This window comes from Suncus etruscus, chromosome 7, assembly GCF_024139225.1.
Source record: "Suncus etruscus isolate mSunEtr1 chromosome 7, mSunEtr1.pri.cur, whole genome shotgun sequence".
Lineage (NCBI taxonomy): Eukaryota > Metazoa > Chordata > Mammalia > Eulipotyphla > Soricidae > Suncus > Suncus etruscus.
Window position 1 is genome coordinate 60,472,782 of NC_064854.1, and position 15,402 is coordinate 60,488,183.

General features: G+C 46.4%; 1 protein-coding gene across 1 annotated transcript in view; it reads right to left on the minus strand.

Annotated features, from left to right (window-relative positions):
• LOC126014300 (flavin-containing monooxygenase 5-like) overlaps positions 1 to 15,402 on the minus strand; it is a 187,367-nt gene that overhangs the window by 60,365 nt on the left and 111,600 nt on the right. The window contains exons 2-9 of the mRNA XM_049777607.1: positions 14,722 to 14,880; positions 12,877 to 13,065; positions 12,467 to 12,629; positions 11,532 to 11,674; positions 11,052 to 11,251; positions 9,969 to 10,318; positions 9,710 to 9,785; positions 8,503 to 8,632 (exon numbers count right to left, since the gene is read on the minus strand). Of these exons, the coding sequence (XP_049633564.1) occupies positions 8,503 to 8,632; positions 9,710 to 9,785; positions 9,969 to 10,318; positions 11,052 to 11,251; positions 11,532 to 11,674; positions 12,467 to 12,629; positions 12,877 to 13,065; positions 14,722 to 14,856 (1,386 nt within the window). The 5' untranslated portion in view covers positions 14,857 to 14,880. The remainder of the gene's footprint in view (positions 1 to 8,502; positions 8,633 to 9,709; positions 9,786 to 9,968; positions 10,319 to 11,051; positions 11,252 to 11,531; positions 11,675 to 12,466; positions 12,630 to 12,876; positions 13,066 to 14,721; positions 14,881 to 15,402) is intronic.

Consider the following 15,402-nt stretch of genomic DNA (forward strand, 5'->3'; position numbering starts at 1 on the left):
AGACCTGTTACAGAACATGAGAGATTCCATACAAATGAAATAAAAGGAAATGAAAAAACAATGTAAAAAGCCATAAGAGCAGAATCACACAGTTGGAGAAGCTCATAGAAGAACTCAAAGAAAAGCTGCAAACAAAAACCGACAAAGAATCCAACAAGGAAATAAAAGGTAAAACACTGGAATAAAAAGTCCAGTATTTAATGAACAAAGACAAGAGAAATAATCTAAGAATTGTAGGTATACCAGAAGGGTAGGAAATGGAAGAAAGGGAAGAACAAGTAGTCAGGGAAATAATAGCGGGAAAATTTTCCACCCTCTGGAAAGAGGCTTCAGTGCAAATCTAGGAAGTGAAGAGTTTCTAATATAATAGACCCTAATAAACCAACACCAAGACATATAGTAATCCAAATGGCAACAACAACAACAACAAAAAGAGAAAGATGAAGTCCTTAAAGTAACTAGGGAGAAAAAAACACCTCAAGTACAAAGGAAGGGACATAAGAATCAAACCAGATCTCCCATTTGAAAAAAAATCAAACAACCATTTTCTATAGGGACAGGAGTGATAGCATAGCAGGTAAGGTAAGGTGGCCCCAAAAGAAACAAATACAAAAATATGGTTTTGGTGGTGGTAGGGTGTGGGGTCATACCCATCAGTGCTTAGGTGTTACTCCTGCTTCTGTGCTCAGGAATCACTCCTGGTAGGACTCGGGGACCATAAGGGGTACCAAGGTTCAAACCTAGGATAAACATTTATAAGGCAAGTCCCCAATCCCCACTGAAAAAGGGGATGAGATTTGGACTTATTTCCATCCCCTCTCCTTCAGGTCATGGTTTTTTATCTCTATTTTCCTTGGGTCAGGGGTCTCCCAGGACCACTCATGGCCATGGTACTTAAATACCAGGGCCCAGGGGTTTGGGGATATGGACAACCAGGGCCCTGCCACATGGGGATGGGCTTGTAGAGCCAGAAACAAAGACACAATGCTGCAGAGCCTAAGCAAGGATCACTCACAGCTGCACTGTCTCCCAACCTCTCTCCCCTGCTTTACCCAACTGAAGATAAGATGCACATAGAGGGGAAAAAATTCCCGAAGACAGCAGGAAGACACCTAGCGGAGGGCCCAAGAACTTTCCATGAGAGCACCTCTAGCTCACCCTGGTCTGGCTGCAAGAGGCGACTACTCCCAGCACTTTTTCCAAATTGAGTAATGTTCCCTCCCTCTGACCTAATTATGCCTGAATTTCCCAAGCAAGAAGGGCAGATGTAAGTTTGGCAATTATACACTTCCAGTCTCATCTCTGAAAATTCTAGTTGCTTTCTCCACCATGCTTGAAGTTAGGTCCAAAGCCTGAATCAGAGGGATTTTGCTCAGGACCCCACTTCCACTAAGCCCTTAAATCCTATTTGCAGAAATTGCCTACTGGGGACTGTCCCTGTCTTTCCCACTGGGTCAGGACAGAGTAGTGGGCTATGCCCCTGAGCTGAACAAGGCATCATGGTAAATTTGGGAAAAACAGACAGATGGTGGCACCAAGAATAAAGGTGGGCACTGAGCTTCCCTAAGCTGACAAAGAGGCCCAAGTTCTCTAGAACAGCTGGTGTCCCCTTCCCAAAGTGGAAGATAAATGATTTTGTCCTCTCAAGTGCTCCAGAACCACTGAATAAAGCAGTTTTAACCCACCAAAGCCCTGCCACCACCACCGGGTGTCCATCACAGATGACAAGAAGAAAGGCTCCTCCTGGGAAGAGGGCAATGGGATGGGAGAGGCTGAAAGGTCACAGGTTAGATGCAAGGGCTGTGGCATGCATCCTGTTCTTGAGGAAGGCATGCAAGAAATTCTGTCTCTCCTCTTCCTGTCCCCTTCCCTCTCCTTTCAGGAGCCTAATAGACCAGGTATTTGTGTGGTTTTCAACAGGGTTTTGTGTGATGGGGCCACACCCCCATCAAGGATCTAACTGAGTGTCAATTTCGCTGCCCAAGCACCTGTCAGAATTTTGATGACTCAGGAACTTTCAAGGATGGGAACGCCTTTCTTGCCTCTTAATTCATCGACTTTTTAACCTGGTGCTTGGATGAAACTACCTCTGAGGTGCTCTAAACCCTGGTCTTGTTTTTACAAATGTAATGAAGTTGATCTTTTGGGCAGGGTGGCTCCCAGGATAAGCTATTTTAATGATGGCCAAGAGGCCCTGATGTGACTTTTCTATTCCCTTCTTATGTCCTGGTTACTGCTGATGACTGTGTCTGGGGCCAACAGATTTCCCTTCTTGCTGAGCTTGGACTGACAAGCATGACAACTTAGAGGAAGATTGCTATGCAGGTCAATCACCCCAAGTGCTCATCACAGAGACCTGTGCTCATATGCGAGTTGAACAGGCCCAAGGGCTTAATACCCATTTATTGTTCATAGACATATGCCAACCAATCCAGGTATGCTCCCCATCAAAAAAAAAACTAATGTAATATAAATAAATCAGGAAATTGAGCTGTACACTTCCTTTAACAGTGCCCAGTTCTGAGACTCTAGGATTTTATTTTGTTTTATTTTTGGGCCACACCCAGTGATGTTCAGGGGTTACTCCTGGATACGTGCTCAGAAATTGCTCCTAGCTGGGGGACATTATGGGATGCTGGGGGAACGAACCACAGTTCATTCGAGGTCAGCTGCATGCAAGGCAAACGCCCACCCTTTGCGCCACCACTTTAACCTCAACACTGGGACATTTTGTCTGTTCTGTTCCTCTATGCATCAGGCTTCTGTGAAAGCTAATGGCAGAGAATAAAGTCAGTCGAGCATGCCACTCAGGAAAGGGACTAACAGAGCCTGAGAATGATCCCTAGGAAAGAGGAAAATCAGAACCATGCAGGTGGCTACCAACACCGCCAGCCCAGGAAGGGCAATGGTGGCTCAGGGCCCTACCCATGTGGATAGTAATGAATTCTGCGAAGTATCCTGGGATCCACAACCTTAGGTAGGGGGAGACAGGTGTATGGAGGAGGAGCAGATAGCAAGATGTCTAGATAATACAGTGAAAGCAGGAACTCTGAGTTTGCAAATTCATGCTAATGCCTCCACATCACTTAGGACAATTTATGTGCTCGCTCCATAGATGCTAATGGCTGTGATTCCTTCGTTGGCACTACAGAGCCATTACTATCAGCAACTGTGTGCAAGGGGTGGTTTTGAGGGATGTCTCTCACCATGCCTGTTGGCTACACTAATGCTCAGTAAAACTTTGTAGCCATTCAAATAAACTTTAAAATATAGTCTTATAACTTGTGAAATGAAACATGCTTGAAGTGATAGTTGTACTTGCAGGGGTAAGAAGCAGGGAGAGAGTTTTCATGACGAAGCACTAACACAGTTTCTTGCTTCTCGGAGGGCTTACCTTACTGCAGGGATCAGTACAGCAGATGGGACAGAATCAGCTATATAATTATTTTTTATTTTGGGGTTTTTTTTGGGGGGGGCACACCCGGCGATGCTCAGGGGTTACTCCTGGCTGTCTGCTCAGAAATAGCTCCTGGCAGGCACGGGGACCATATGGGACACCGGGATTCGAACCAACCACCTTTGGTCCTGGATCGGCTGCTTGCAAGGCAAACACCGCTGCGTTATCTCTCTGGGCCCAGCTATATAATTTTAAGAAACAATAGGAAGCACCTAACGTTTTCCCTTTTATAGGAGGCTCAGAGTTTTTTCCTTAGAAGAGAACTGTTGGCAATGTGTTGTTGTAGCCATACCATGATCACTTTAGCACAGTAGACACTGAGCTTCCTCTGTAAGAGCTAATTGGGGGTGGGGGCAATATTCTTCACCCAAGCACTGCTGGATGTGGCCACTTGTTTTGGAAAAATGCATTTGTCAAGATTAAGCTAGAGGGCCCGGAGAGATAGCACAGCGGCGTTTGCCTTGCAAGCAGCTGATCCAGGACCAAAGGTGGTTGGTTCGAATCCTGGTGTCCCATATGGTCCCCCGTGCCTGCCAGGCGCTATTTCTGAGCAGACAGCCAGGAGTAACCCCTGAGCACCGCGGGGTGAGATCCAAAAACCAAAAAAAAAAAAAAAAAGATTAAGCTACAGTGGCTGGATTTGGGTGTGTTTACGTGTGTTTGGAGCCACACCCAATGGTGTGCAAGGGCTATTACTCCTGCCTTTGTGCTTAAAGACCACTCGTGGCAGGCTCAGGGACTACATGGGATGCTGTGGATCAAACCCAATCAATCAAATGCAAGGCAAACACGCTCACTGCTATATGTAGCTGCAGCTCCTAGAGTGGCTTGATTGAAGTGTGTTTGTTTTGCTTTGTTTTGTTTTGGGCCACACCTGGAGGCATTCAGGGGTTACTCTTGGCTCTGACTCAGAAATTTCTCCTAGTGGGCTCAGCAGACCATGTTGGATGCTATCAATCAAACCTGGGTTGGCATGGCCTCATGCAAGGCAAACACCCTACTGCTGTGCCATCATTCAAGTCCCAAGTTTGTTAGTTTTTACCTCCAGGAAGCAGAGACAGATGTAAAGACATACAGAGGTAAAGACAGTAGGTAGGACTGATGCTGGGAAGCAAGAGACTAGAGCTCGGGAAATAAAGGGATGCAGATTTCTGACTGTACCATGAGTTCCAGAAAGCTACCTAGTGCTCAGGTTATGAGTGAGCAGAAGCATGGGTGGTCCCTATGGCCACCTTCACACATGCATCACTGGAGGAACTATGGACCTTTATGTACGTGCAGAGTGACAGGCCAGAGGGAGCCACTGGCTTTCTACAAACACAGACATGGAAAACTAGGTGATAACAGAAGCTCATGGCTGGTCCACCTGGCCAAGTTTAGCCATGCTGCCTCCTTGAACACAGCCAATATCTTTCTCACCATGAGATTTTTCTCCCTCCCTGCCACTCCATCTCCGTTCTCCTTCTCCCTCTCCTCAATCAATTGTGTGTGTGTGTGTGTGTGTGTGTGTATGCCTATCTTTGTTTTATGGGCCAAACTTTGAAATGCTCAAAGGTTACTCCAAGTTATGTATTCCAAAATCACCCGTGGCAGGTTCCAGAGACCCTATGTGATGCCAGGGGTTAAATGAAGGTAAGCATTTTCAAGGAAACCCCCACATATTGTGCTATCACTCTGGACCCCCTTATGCCTATCTTTATTTATAGGTATTTTAATTGTTTCTCTTTCTGTATGCTGGATATTTGTCAAACCCTAGTGAACACATTTATTCACTCAATAAATGACTTGTGAGATAAAGCAAGCATAGTCCTCCATGCTCCAGGTCAAAAGCTGCCAAGGGATGTGGAACAGGATCTTTGACATGAAGACACTATTTATTCTATGATATTAATTAGAACAGAATGGAATGATATACATTGATGTTCAGAAACTAATAAAGGAATTAAGAAGTATGCAATGGATACTTGGGCTCCTTGTTATAATGACCCAAAAGAAATAAACTGGTTTCTTCTATAACATGTGTGGTTTGGCCTCAGGTGCCCTACTCTGGTGGAGAATTCCCTTCCAATTTGGCCTGAATATTCAGAGCAGTTCAGAGAAAGAAACCAGCAGAGTATGCATATGGACAGGCTCTGATGCTTCCACATACAGTTTAAAAAGTCAGGCTCTTGAACCAAACAATGTGCATGTAGAAATAAATTTGCCGCTGCCTACCTCAAAACCACTTTAGGGGAAAAACAGAGATTTTGCAAAGCTGTTGAGTGAGGTTCCTTCTAACCCTTTTAAGCCTGAAGTCTGTGTCATCTAATATTAGTAAGTCCACACAGCCTTTTTTACGGGAGTTATTTGTTTGAATGATCATCTTCCAGCCTTTGACTTTGAGTGTATATTTGCTCTGTCTATTTCAATATGTTTCTTGTAGGCAGCAAAATGTTGAGTGAGGTTCTTGCATGGTTTGTGTCACATATAACCTTCTCACATTTTTCCTAAAATTCACCAAAAGCTATCTCCGCATGGTCAGATACTGACCTCAGTTCTGGGTTCCCTCACACTTGGGTCTTTAAAATTGAGACATAGACTGGAGATGAAAAATTTAGCCAAGATTATGATTTAAAATTTAAGGCTGGCAAAGAAAAAGTGGCCATTGAGGAAACTAAATGAGCTTCAACCTTGTAGAGTTTATAGTGTAGCTTGAAATTTAAATGCTGGTGTAAGACTCTGAGTCTGTTTCCCTCCTATAATCCTCGAGTGCTTCTGGACTCAGTGAAAGATCATTTTCTGCCCCTCCAGTAGTAACATTATTGATGCTGGTTTGTTCCCCTTTGAATGTTTTTGTTTTTGTTTGGGGGGGCATATCCAATAACTCTCAGGGGTTACTCATGGCTATGCACTCAGAAATTGCTCCTGGCTTGGGGACCATAAGGGACACAGTGGGATCCAACCTCAGTCTGTCCTAGGCTAGTGTTTGCAAGGCAGATGCCTTACCTCTAGTGCCACTGCTTCTGGTTTCCCCTCTTTGAATGTTAATCTGAACTTGATTATCTAATGGAGAGGGGTCAGGAAACTTTCCTTGTAAAAATCTAAATAAATATATAAGGCTTTATGTACAGTACCCAACAGAAAACGCCAGGACACTATAAAACAAACTGGGCACTTGTTCCAATAAAACTTTATTGACTAAACAGAAAGGACATAGTTGGGCTGGAGGTGCCTGGGTGAAATGGGACTGCTGACCCATGGTATAATTTTGTGTTTATCTTCTCTGCTTAGTATCTGCCTTCTGGGACCTTATAGAGTTTAGTATCTGCCTTCTGGGACCATATAGAGTTTAGCTCATTTCTCACAGATGTCAAAAAGTGTTTTATTTGGGCTTTGTTTCCTTAACCACATTATAGGGGGAGTTGGTTGATTTGCTTTTGCAGGGATCACATCAAATGGTGCTCAGGGATCACATTCAGTGGTGCTCAGGAGACCAAAGGGGTCTGGAGAATGAACTAAGGTTGGCTGATTGCAAGGCAAGCTCCCTTCCCATTGTACTATCACTCCAACTTCTAGGGTTTTCATTTCTGAATATTTTCAGTGTGTTTTTTCCTTCTCCTCTTTTCTGGCATCTAGAGAGCCATGAGTGTTATTCTGAAGCCTGTCTTTCCTTCAGTCTACATGTTACATATTTCTCCTTCTGATGTATATTTCTCAAAGCATTGCAGCCCATCTGTCTTGGTAGAATTTCATCTCCTTTTGTAGTTGAGTGATATTCCAGTGTGTGTATATATACCATCTATTAATATTCTCTAGAACTAAAACAAAAAAAATGTTTGTTTCTTAACTTCTATTATTTCATCTTTCCCTCTTGGTGGACATATTCTATACACTAAAAAACACAAATATCTTAACACCAGAAATTTAACCAGAAATCTCCTAGGAACGGAGCAGTAGTGCAAGCGGTAAGGCATGTGCCTTGCCTGAGTTAGCCTAGGACAGACATCGGTTCGATCCCCTGGTGTCCTATATGGTCTCCCACGCCAGGAGCAATTTCTCAGCACATACCTAGGAGTAATCCCAGAGCATCACTGAGTGTGGCCCAAAAACACAAAACAAGAAAATAAATAAATAAAATGAAGGAAGGAAGGAAAGAAAGAAAGAAAGAAAGAAAGAAGGAAGGAAGGAAAGAAAGAAAGAAAGAAAGAAAGAAGGAAGGAAGGAAGGAAAGAAAGAAAGAAAGAAAGAAAGAGAAAGAAAGAAAGAAAGAAAGAGAAAGAAGAAGAAAGAAAGAAAGAAAGAAAGAAAGAAAGAAAGAAAGAAAGAAAGAAAGAAAGAAAGAAAGAAAGAAAGAAAGAAAGAAAGAAAGAAAGAAGGAAGAAAGAGAGAGAGAGGAAGGAAGGAAGGAACGAAGGAACGAAGGAAGGAAGGAATCTCCTAACTCAGTGTCCATGATTCTGTAGCATGTGAGTCTACAGAGGGGATTTTTGGAGGACTTCCTTTTGTTGTTCACTTTCCAGGACATGGGAAAAGGTGCCTTCACTCAGCCTACACTTTAGATGCAAAGAGCTTACTTGGAAGGAGAACTGAGGGGAACTTGGCATAACTGAGAGCGTGTTCTGTCAGAAATTCAGCAGATATCTTTAAAGAAAACTTCCCACAAACCTCCCCATTGGCAAGCTCTATTGGAAGCAACTTGATATCTCATGGATGGTGCTTGCATAAGAACATTTGGGATTGTTAATCATTTTGTGGCATCCTAAATCCGATTGCATGCTCTGCTCAGTTTCTTAATTAGTGCGCACCACAGTGAGCTGAGAATGTAGCCATGATGGCAGAAGAGTCATTTTTTTGGCGATGAGTAAAGCAAAAATTAAAAGGAGAAAGACTGCACAGAGACCTTTTAGCCAAAAGGACCTGGGAGAGGACTGATCACCAGAGAGAGTGCGGGTCCTCAGGGGCCTGACAATCCGCTCTCGCTGGGTGAGGATAGCTTCACGAGCCCCAGTCCATTTGCCAGGCCCTTGGAGTCGATACTGGTAAGGCGTGCATGGCCCAAAAAAAACTTCCTTGGCTAATTGAGGATCCCACAGCCAGAGGGAGAACAGGTTGGGTTTCACCCCAATTTCCACAGCAATCTCATCCATGTACTCCACATACTGCACGCGGCGTGTGTTCCGAGGACTATCGAGGTATCTGAAACCAGACAGGGACCACTGTGTGAGCAGCCACAGCCCCTTGGCATGAGCTGGAATGGGAATGAAGGTGATGGAATTCACAGGACAAAGCATTCAGACCATTCAGTTCCTCCAGGAAGTGAGAGAACAAAGAACTTTCCTAGTGGGCCACCCACAACCAGGAATTTGGCATAAGCCACCCAAAAACTCAGAAGACACTCGTCTTCCCAACTCAGACCCTTCCAAAGGAGTACTCTTAGGCGAGTTTCAGAAGATGTTGTTTTATGGCTAAACTTTTCTTTCCCAAAGCCCTGTGCTTTTGCACTGAACTGGTTTCCAATTGGAAAGTCATTTCTCACTTTGTCAAAATGGCCAATGAGGCCTTTGACCTATGAGTTATGGGGGTCAGTTAGTTGGTCTACAAGACCTCCATTTGATTTTCAGCAATGACCAGGTGTGAAGTGACTAAGCACTTGGAGGCTCTGACCCATCCCACACTCTTAACCAAAGTCATCAGGTAGTTCTGATTTCAGACAGATGCCTTTGATCCTCGAGAACATGTAGCAACATCCACCTCATAGTGCCTCCATTGGCCCCTGCTGAGTGGGGGTAGATTATGGGCCAGCGGGGCTGCTGAGGAACACATTTCCATTAAGAGGCTTTAACACAAGCCATCAAGCCTTGGACCTCTCATAAGTATTTTAATCTGGCTCTGTAATATCTGTCAAGTCATTTCCATGTGTTTCTTTCCAGTCTCTCCAAAAGGAGACATGGACCCTTCATTCCATCTCATGTTCTCATGAGATGCTGACATTGCCTACACTCAGAATCACATGCTATGCAGCAAAAGCTCATGTTGATCTTGGACCCTAATCCTGAGATGTCTCTGGAGATGAGGGGGCATGTTCCCAGGGGCATGCAGTCATGTGGTCACTAGAGGGGAGTTCCTTAAATCTCCATCGAGGGGAACATTATGGAATTATTGTGAATTGGGAAGTTTAAACTCCTGTAGAGCTCAGTGGGAGAAAGATAAGGCATGGCCAAGACATGGCCATAAGACATGACAAAAGCTCAGCCTCAAGGAAGCCAGACTTACTCTCTTTGTTGGAACTTCTGTCTTGTCTTTCTGATGTCGGCCATCATGCACCGCTCTGAAGGTAGCTGGCTTTCACCTAGGAGGGAGAGCAAACCCTTAGGTCTGGTCAAGGGAGAAGGTGGCATTCAGGAAGGACAAGGGAGACAAGATGGAAGGTGGGAGACAACATTGGAATTACTTTGAAAGCGAGCTGTAGGAGTGATTTACAGCTGAGAGCTCTTGCTCACCCCAACACCCCATTGCCTGAGCAAACACATACCCTTGAAGACTTTGGCCGCCCAGCGGCTCTGCATCTCTGAAGTGGGGATGGTAGCACCCACCGGCTGCAGGATGCCAATGAAGGCCAGTGTTGATTTCTCCAGATGTGGTGGGAAGACAAACTTGAACATGGAGCGCTGGCTGTCCAGCACCTGGGGGTCCTGCTCCAGGAAGGGGAAGGAAAAGGTGTAGCCCGTGGCAAAAATGACCACATCCACTGCCTCCTCTGTGCCATCCCCAAATGTGGCTTTGGTCTCCGTGAACTCTCGGATGTCAGGTTTCATCAGGATCCGCCCTGAGATGATGTGGTTTGGAAGATCATCACTCATAGTGCTATGGTGACTAAGGAAGCTAGAGAACAGAAAGAGAGGAAAGAGAAGGTATATATGAGGCCATGGCTGCCATCTGTGAAGGATTGCCCTAAGTGAGCTGGAAAGGAAAGAACCAAAACACCCAGCACTGGCCTGTGTCACCTGTGGCTTCTGCTAGATCTGGATGACAAACCTGAGCAATAAGACTTTCCCCAAGTACATCTAGTCTGCAGAGACCACTTTGTGTAATCCCTACTCAGACCCAAAAGAACTGCTGGAGAAAGAGAGAAAGACAGAGAGACTGAGAGACAGAGAGTCAAAGACAGAGAATGGTGTATAGCTTGGCATGCGGGAACATTGGGTAAAACCACAGCTCAGGAGGGGTCCTCAGATCACTGTTAAGGTTAACTTCTGAGTACAGAGTCAGAAGTAGCCCCCACCACTGCAAGGTGGGAATCCCCTAGAGATAAAATGTGTAGCTGCCTCTGAGATACATGACAGTCAAAGAGGCAGGAATCAGGAGGGTGCAAAGGGCTGCTTCTGTCGTTGTGACACTTACCTGTGTTTGGGACCTTTATGTGTATCAGACCTGCATTTTCAGGCCTCTGTCTGCCCACAGAACTCAGTTTTGGCCTCCATTAGACTATGGGCCTACATTTTGGGTCCTCCATGTGCTGCTGACCTGTTTGGAGCCTCTGTCTACCCACATACCTGTGCTTGAGGGCCTCTGTAGGCCCATGGACCTGTGTTTGGGGCCTCCATGTGCTGCTGACCTATGTTTGGGCTGCAGGCCATAGTTGAGGTGGCTAAAGCGCTTGTTCAGTCTCCACTCTGCCCATTTGTTGATAATGAAGTTGGGGCAGATGTTGCCGAGAACCTCATTGAAGCGTGTGAAAAGAGAAACATCGATGGGCATCCCGTAATCCCAGACGCGTTTCCACACCCAGGTGCCCCGCCGGGTGCTGAGGAAAACCTGGAGAGGAGGTTGGGTGTACAGTGGGTTTGGGAAGCCAGCCCTCTCCCCCATGACCCTCCACTCTGTTCGTGAGACTCAGGAGAAGAGCATACTCAAAGCAGTAACTTCCTGCCAGTGCTGGGGGAAAGATCTGAGTTCACCCCAAGAAACTAAGCTGATCAGGAAAGTCAGTTCTTGGGATAAGACCCCCAGCCATAGGGATTGCTCTGTGCTGGGAATTGATCTCGGGTCCCACCAGGTTCAGTGCACCCAGTCCCTGAGCCCTGGTTCCACAAACCTGCTCAGCCACGTGGCTGAGCTCAACGGCCAGATCCACACCCGAGTTCCCCACGCCGACCACCACGATCCTCTTGCCCCGGAATTTCTCAGGGGTCTTGTACTCCCGGCTGTGAAGATACTGGCCTTGGAACCTCGCGATTCCTGTGGGCAGAACAGTCACGGCTTGGCTGCTTTCCTGTCTCCCAGGAGCCCTCAGCATCCAGGGACTCGCTGAGAGTGTCCGGCAGCTGGTCCCATAGAACTGTGCCTGCCTCTGACCATAGGGGGTGTAAGGCAAGGAAGATCTGGGCCCAAAGTGCCACATGAAACTGTGCTCTCTTGTTGTGTGTGTGTGTGTGTGTGTCTCTCACACTCTATGTTTCTTTCTCTCTCTCCCCTACCCTTTCTTTCTGCCAGGCATTTGATACACTTCATGGCTTAGATTGAATTTGGCCCTGCCCAAGACACTCTAACTGGTTCTGTAGTCCAGACTGAGCCTATATGTGTGTGTATTTGTGTGTTTGCGTTTGTATGTGTGTGTTTGTGTGTGTGATATGCATCCCCATCTTTCTTGGGATTCAGCCTTACCCTTGGAAACCATAACTGAGAGGAACATACACTTTGACATGGGTGCCCTCCAATTTTTTTCTGTCTGCCTTCACAGGGACCTCACAAGGTGAGGTTGAGGGTATCCCCTCAACTAGGCTTCTGGGAGCTTCTGTGCCAAGGGGATGCCACTTTAAATTCTCAGTCTTCTCCCCAACTTTGCTCTCCCCTGCAAGTACTTAGCCCACCACCTTTTGCACCTGGAGATATTTGGGGCTGTTAGACTGGATAAACTGCCCCCAGAATCGTCCATGCTACTGGAGCAAACTCCAGGCTTTTCCACACTATTAGGGGACCCACGCCCCCCCAAGGATGTACCCCAGGCACTCCTGGGCCACTGGGGCATACCTGGGAAACTCTGCAGGGGCAGCACAGGGTTCGTGTAGAGGCCGGTGCACACCATCACCCCGTCAAACACGTGGTTCTCCCGCTTGCCCTCCACTTCCACCACCACATCCCACCGTCCGGAGTTGGAGAAGTCTGGGCAGCGCCGCACACTGCAAACCTTAGACTGGGAAAGGGATCCATTCAGGTGCCAGCCTCACTCCCCAGTTGCCCTCCTACCTGAGGATGGGGGGAGAACCATTCTCTTTTAGAGGGGCTCAAGACACAGGGTGCAAAAGACACAAAATCCCAGGAGGCTTTATGAAGATGTTGGTTGCCTACAGCTGTGGCCTCCTCATTCCTATGCCTCAGGGGGTTTCAGCCCCTCTATCCCCCTACCTCAACTCCCGCCAATGCTCTGTCCCAACTTGTACCAGGAAGCGAATATGCTGGCGAAGGTGGAAGTGGGCGGTGTACATGCGCAGGTAGTCCATGAGCTTGGTGTTGTGCATATAGTTAGGAAAGGCAGCAGGGAATGGGAAGTCGCTGTAGGAGGTCATCTCCTTGGATGTGTTGATGGTGGCTGAACGGTAGATGCTTGGTCGGCAATCCTCCAGGGTCTCCTGCCAAGGGTGGGTGAAGGGGGCTAGGCAGAACTCTTCCTGGGTAAGAGCAAGGCACTGTCCTCACCCGTACTCAAGAGAGAGATTGTCATTCCAGGGCATAGTGCCCATAGTGTTAACAGAAAACACAGGACAAGGAGTGAGGAAAGAAGGTGAGAATGTGGGACCGGGCAGTGGCGCTAGAGGTAAGGTGCCTGCCTTGCCTGCGCTAGCCTTGGATGGACTGCGGTTCGATCCCCCGGCGTCCCATATGGTCCCCCAAGCCAGGAGCAACTTCTGAGCGCATAGCCAGGAGTAACCCCTGAGCATCACCGGGTGTAGCCCAAAATCCAAACAAAAACAAAAACAAAAACAACAAAAAAACAAAAACAAAAAAAAAAACAAACAAAAAAAGAAGGTGAGAATGTGAGAGGATACAGGCCCAAATGTCCATGGAACAGAGTTCAGGGTCAAACAGGCTACTGTAAGTCATGCCAGGAAGGAAAACTAATACACACAGGACTCTATTTCTCTCCCTTCTTGGTAATAAAGAGGTAGCTTTTTTTAATGACAGAACACTCTATTCACAAGTATCACTCCCCAAGTTCTAAATCCGCCCTATAGAGTGCCTCTCGGTGGGTTTATCTCTTGGGTATTGACTTACCTATTCATCCATATTTTTATCATTATTCATTCTTTTGCAGAAGGCATACCCAGTGGTGTTAAAGGATCACTAATGATTGAGCTTAGGGGACCATGTAAGGTTCCAGGCATCGACCTGGGTGATTGCATACAAGGCAGGCACTTATCCACTCTTCTATTGCTCCTGCCCATTTATCCATTCTTTCATCTTTTCAACCACCCATACATTTATCATTTCTCCTATCCACACTTCCACCTAGTCTTCTATTCTACATTGCATCGATCCACCATTTCATCATTCCTGCCATCTATCCATCCTTTCATCAATCCATCCTTCTATCCATTCCTCTATATAACATCAATCCATCCTTCCTTTCTCCATCCTTTTTTTTGTTTGTTTGTTTGTTTGTTTTTGGGTCACACCTGGCAGGACTCAGGGGTTACTCCTGGCTCTGTGCTCAGAAATCGCTCCTGGCAGGCTCAGGCAATTATATGGGATACCAGGATTCGAACCCTGTCTATCCTGGATTGGTTACATGCAAGGCAAATGCCCTACTGCTGTGCTATTTCTCTATCCCCTATATCTCTATCCTTTATCCATCCATTCAATTTTCCATACAGTCTTCCATACACTATCCATTCAACCTTCCTTCCTTCTTTCACCAGCCAATTTATGCATCCATACATTGCTGCATGCAATATAAACAGCCTTTCATAGTCTCAGGTTGATTCAGTATTGAGACACATATTTTTACCTTGTCTGATGACCAGAGCCAGACATAGCATGAAGCACCTTTGCATTCGTTTACTACACCTGTTTTTATGTGTGTGTTTTCATCAGTGAGTGGTCCTGAAGTCATGTAAGATGGACTCTGAAGAAGGGACTGACTAAATACCTTCTAGGGATTGGATAGAGGGATGAGGAACCCAAGCATAGGATGGCATTTTCTAAGAAAAGATATTTGTATGCAGGTGGGTGAGGAAACACCAGCATGGCCATTTTGGACACTGGAGGGTATGGTGGCTCACACCTACCTCATACCGCCACAGGCCACCAATGTCACTGCTTTCTTCAAAGCAAGTTGGTTCCAGCCCCTCCTCCAGGCAGCATTTGATGGCCCCCAGGCCGCTGACCCCTGCACCAATCACAGCGATCATTTTTCCTGGCATCTCAACTTCTGTGGACAGTGGTTGGTACAAAGAGGTTGAGCACTTCCTTCAAGGCATATTCTTCAGCACCTCCCCTGAATACAGAACTGTTTCTTTCCTGTCCTTCATCCTTCCTCATTCTTCCTCCCTTCCTCTTTCCCTACATTTCTTCCATTCCTTATTATTGGCTTCCTTTTCTTCCTTCATTCCCTCCTTCATTTTTCTCTCCTCTACATCCCTTCCTCCCTCCTTTCCATCATCCATATTCAGGGGATGCCTGCTATTCTCAGTGAACAGGTAAGACCACAGAGAGAAAAGTGACAGCCTGGGACAGACAGTTCAGAGAGAAGGAGGTGACAGAGGTGCCACATCATTGCCCTATAAGTCAGAGAAAAGCAAGTCAAAGACTAAGGTTCTCTCTGCAGCCACTGAGAAGGCTACTTCACCACAAGGACCACTGGGTACACAGCCTCTCTTCCTGCCACTCCGGTTGAGCTGGCTCTTACACAATTTAGCAAGTAGAGGATTTCTAAGAGCTCCTGAGGACACACACTTCCCTGGGGGTGG